This window comes from Triticum urartu, chromosome 7 (genome assembly GCF_003073215.2).
Source record: "Triticum urartu cultivar G1812 chromosome 7, Tu2.1, whole genome shotgun sequence".
NCBI classification, from domain to species: Eukaryota; Viridiplantae; Streptophyta; class Magnoliopsida; order Poales; family Poaceae; genus Triticum; species Triticum urartu.
In genome coordinates this window covers 232,643,992-232,647,828 of record NC_053028.1, presented here as the reverse complement: position 1 = coordinate 232,647,828, position 3,837 = coordinate 232,643,992, and the positions used below count along the sequence as shown (strand labels likewise).

General features: G+C 60.8%; 1 protein-coding gene across 1 annotated transcript; it reads left to right on the top strand.

Moving 5' to 3' along the window:
* The first annotated feature begins 891 nt into the window (after positions 1-891).
* Positions 892-3,837, top strand: LOC125523388 (pollen receptor-like kinase 1). Its single transcript, XM_048688427.1, has 2 exons — positions 892-1,908; positions 2,018-3,837. Exons 1-2 carry the CDS (start codon positions 1,224-1,226, stop codon positions 3,550-3,552), a joined length of 2,220 nt encoding a protein of 739 aa, XP_048544384.1. The 5' UTR covers positions 892-1,223; the 3' UTR covers positions 3,553-3,837.

The following is a 3,837-nucleotide window of genomic DNA, read 5'->3' as shown; positions in this document are numbered from 1 at the left end:
CGCTGCTCGGCAACCCAACACAATGCCGGCCATGGTGCCACCCCGACCCGGAGGTCCTCGGGACGTAGCAGCATCTGCTGTCTTGCCCGCCACCCCTGCTGCCACGCCCCGCCATGGTCAGCCATGAGCAGCGGAACAACGGGAGCTACCACGTGCAGCAGGGGGAGCAGCGGCTCCGCCGTGTGCAGCAGCCGGAACGCCCTCGAGCTTCGCCTGCAAAGCAAGGTCGGACGACGCGCACATGGTCCCTTCGTTGGCTCCCGCGAGCTTGTCGCAGGCGGGGACCCGATTGCTTTTTATACTTTTTCGCACAGACCCGATTGCTTTAAAAAAAATTACAGGGACCTGATTGCTTTTTATTCTTATTTCTAGGGACCTGAAAGTCTTTCAAAAATATGTGGGGCCCATGTATCATGGCCTGTTAACGGTCAGCTATCAGTCAATCTGACAAGTGGACCCAAGTTGTCATAATTTTGCTTAAAACTTAATGGTTCAATCAGTATTTTTTGGAACAACCAACCAAATTTATGGTAGCATTTTAAAAAATTAAAGAAAGCGATAATTTTTTACAAACATACATAGCTTGTAATGAGGTAGTTTTTTGCTATATACTCCAGCCCGAGCTAGCTTACGCGGCACACCACACCACGAGGTGCATGCAGAGAAAAGAAGTCGACTGCTTGGTACTGGTAGTCAGTCCCAATTTCTAGAGGTACTGCTGCCAAAAAGGTTGCTCGAAAATAATGGCGCGAAATGGGGGGATGCTAAGGCCAACGAATCGATTTTGGCCTTGAAGAGTGTTTACATACAGCGGCTAGAAAGACTTGATTTGACAACCTCAGCCTCATCGGCGCATGCGGACGCGGAGGCCTTGGTCTATTCTTGGGCAGGAGCAATAGGCCGCCATTGATTACGCCACAGTTCTCTCTCTCGCCACCACGCTCCCTCCCACACGCTCCCGAATTCTCTGCCCACACCACCCGCGAGCGCACACACGCGCGCGACCCTGAGTCTTCTCCGTTTCCGGGGTTGCGCGCGCTGCGTCTGCCTTCCCTGCGCTGCGTTCCTCTCGACGACAACAACGTGTGCTGGCCGGCCAGCGAACGCCTCCCGCGCGCCCGACCAGCACCGGGTTGCAGCTTCGTGGCTGCGACCTCGCCGCCTCCGCCCGCCGTCGTCAACCGGTGGCGCCGGCGGGCTGGCTCCCCGGCACCGTCCCGGACATGGCCGGAGCGCCACCCCTCCCCGCGCGCCTGCTGTCGATCGCCGTCTGCCTCCTCCTGCTCCCGCCCGCCGCCCACCCCGCGCGCCAGCTAGCTGACACCGACGCCGCCGCCGACGCGCTCCTCAAGCTGAAGGACGGCATCAAGGACGACGCCGGCGTGCTGCGCAACTGGTCGCCGGGCACACGCCCCTGCGCCGGCGCCGGCTCCAGCTGGGCGGGCGTCATATGCCACAAGGGCGAAGTGACGGGCCTGCAGCTGGAGAACATGGCTTTGTCCGGCACGATCGACCTGCGCCCGCTCAAGGGCCTCCGCGGCCTCCGCTCGGTTAGTTTCATGGACAATCAGTTCACCGGCCCCATGCCCGACGTGAACGAGCTCCCCGGGCTTCGCGCCATCTTCCTCTCCGGGAACAAGTTCTCCGGCGAGATCCCTGCCGACGCGTTCGACGGGATGAGCTCGCTCAAGAAGGTGGCCCTGTCCAAGAACAATTTCTCCGGCCCAATCCCGGCCTCGCTCGCCGGCGTGCCCAAGCTCATGGACCTGCTGCTCGATGATAACAAGTTCCAGGGCAAAATCCCTGACCTCCCGCAGAAGGAATTAAAGGTCGTCAATGTCGCTAACAATGAGCTGGAGGGGGAGATTCCGGCGAGCCTCAAATCCATGGGCGCCGCCATGTTTGCCGGTGAGCAAAATACGTATGCACATTACCGGACGGCCTAGTTGGTTGGTGCTGCAACGTCGACGAACGACGGCGCATGTATGTCTGGCCCTGACATTGTCCTTCGGTGCAGGCAATAAGAAGCTCTGCGGTGGATTACTTGACCAGAAATGCGCGGCCCCGCCGACGTCACTGACTCCGGCACCCGCTAAAACGGAAACGCTTCCGTCGTCTCCGCCGCCAGCACCTGCTAAAACGGAAACGCCTCCGTCGTCTGACAAAGGCGGAGCCCAGCCGTCGGCACCGGCAGTCCCGGCGGCAGACAAAACGACGGGCCCGCCGGCAGACAAGGCCGCACAAGATGCTGCTCCTAAGGAGCCCACCGAGGGCTCTATGTCCTACGGCGTCCTGGTGGCAATCCTCGGCGTGCTGGCTCTCATGGGCTTCGCGCTCTTGGCGCTTCAGAGGCGGCGGCGAGAGTACGACACCGAGAACTTCGGCCCGTCGATCTCGAAGAAGCCCTCGATGAGGAAGATCAACGCAGAGCCAACGAAGGGCGACTCGGGGCGCATGGTCGCAACGGCAGGCGCCCCTACCGCCGCAACTGCTTCGGCAGCCGGAGGCGGCACGCGTAAGGCGGGGGAGCAGGGGCGGCTGACGTTCGTGCGCGAGGACCGGGGCAGGCTATTCGAGCTGCAGGACCTGCTCAAGGCGACGGCGGAGGTGCTGGGCGGCAACGCCGGCTCCAACCTCGGCCTGTGCTACCGCGCGACCCTGACCGGCGGGCAGTCCATCGTGGTGAAGCGGTTCAAGGAGATGAACCGCGTGGGCAGGGAGGAGTTCGAGGAGCACATGCGGCGGCTGGGGCGGCTCTCCCACCCCAACCTCCTCCCGCTCGTTGCCTACTACTACCGCAAGGAGGAGAAGCTCCTGATGCACGACTACGTCCAGAACAAGAGCCTCGCCCACCTCCTCCACGGCGAGGGGCGCGGGGTGAAGAAGGCGGTGGTGCACTGGGCGGCGCGGCTCAAGATCATCAAGGGCGTGGCGAGCGCGCTGAGCTACATGTACGACGAGCTGCCGATGCTGACGGTGCCGCACGGCCACCTCAAGTCCTCCAACATCCTGCTGGACGAGCGCTTCGAGCCGCTGATGACCGACTACGCGCTGGTGCCGGTGATGAACCATTCCCACGCCGCGCAGCTCATGGTGGCCTTCAAGTCGCCCGAGCGGAAGCAGTTCGGCAAGTCGTCCAAGAAGAGCGACGTCTGGTGCCTCGGGCTCCTCATCCTCGAGATCCTCACGGGGCGGCCGCCGTCGTACGACCTGAAGGCGTCGGCGGCGCCGGAGCAGGAGCAGCAGAACCTGAACGACCTCGCCGGCCTCGTGGCGTCGACGCCGGAGGAGAAGTGGCTGCGGACGGTGGTGGACCCGGACCTCAGGTTCGACGACGAGGCGGACAAGGAGGCGGCGGTGAAGCTGATCAAGATCGGCTTGGCGTGCTGCGACGGCAACGCGGAGAGCCGGTCGGAGCTCAAGGACGCGGTGAAGGGGATCGAGGAGCTCAAGGCCAAAGGACGCGGCGACAGGGAGGACAACTCCTTCTACTCGTCGATAAGCGACGGCACCGAGCGCGACGAGGACTTCACCAATGTCGCCATCCACTGATCGGTCGTCCACTGATCCATGCATGCTCACACATCAACACACGTCCGTCTAACGACCCAACTATGCACGCTCCGTACATGGAGCCAACACTAAACATGGACCTAGCACGTACTGATCTGCACTCTACCTTAATTCGATGTTCAGTGGTAGCAGTAATTTGGTAATTAAATCTTCTCTCAGTTCACCATCTGTAGTTTTTCTTTAACACAGTTCTCCGTCTTTAGTTTTTTTTTAACACAGTTCTCCATCTTTAGCTAATTGATTGATTAACTGGTCTCAGTGTTC

Excerpts from the sequence above, each read along its gene's own strand:
- LOC125523388 (XM_048688427.1), top strand. The coding sequence starts at position 1,224 with ATGGCCGGAGCGCCACCCCTCCCCGCGCGCCTGCTGTCGATCGCCGTC. Across the intron at positions 1,909-2,017 it reads GGGCGCCGCCATGTTTGCCG|GCAATAAGAAGCTCTGCGGT; the intron begins GTGAGCAAAATA and ends CCTTCGGTGCAG.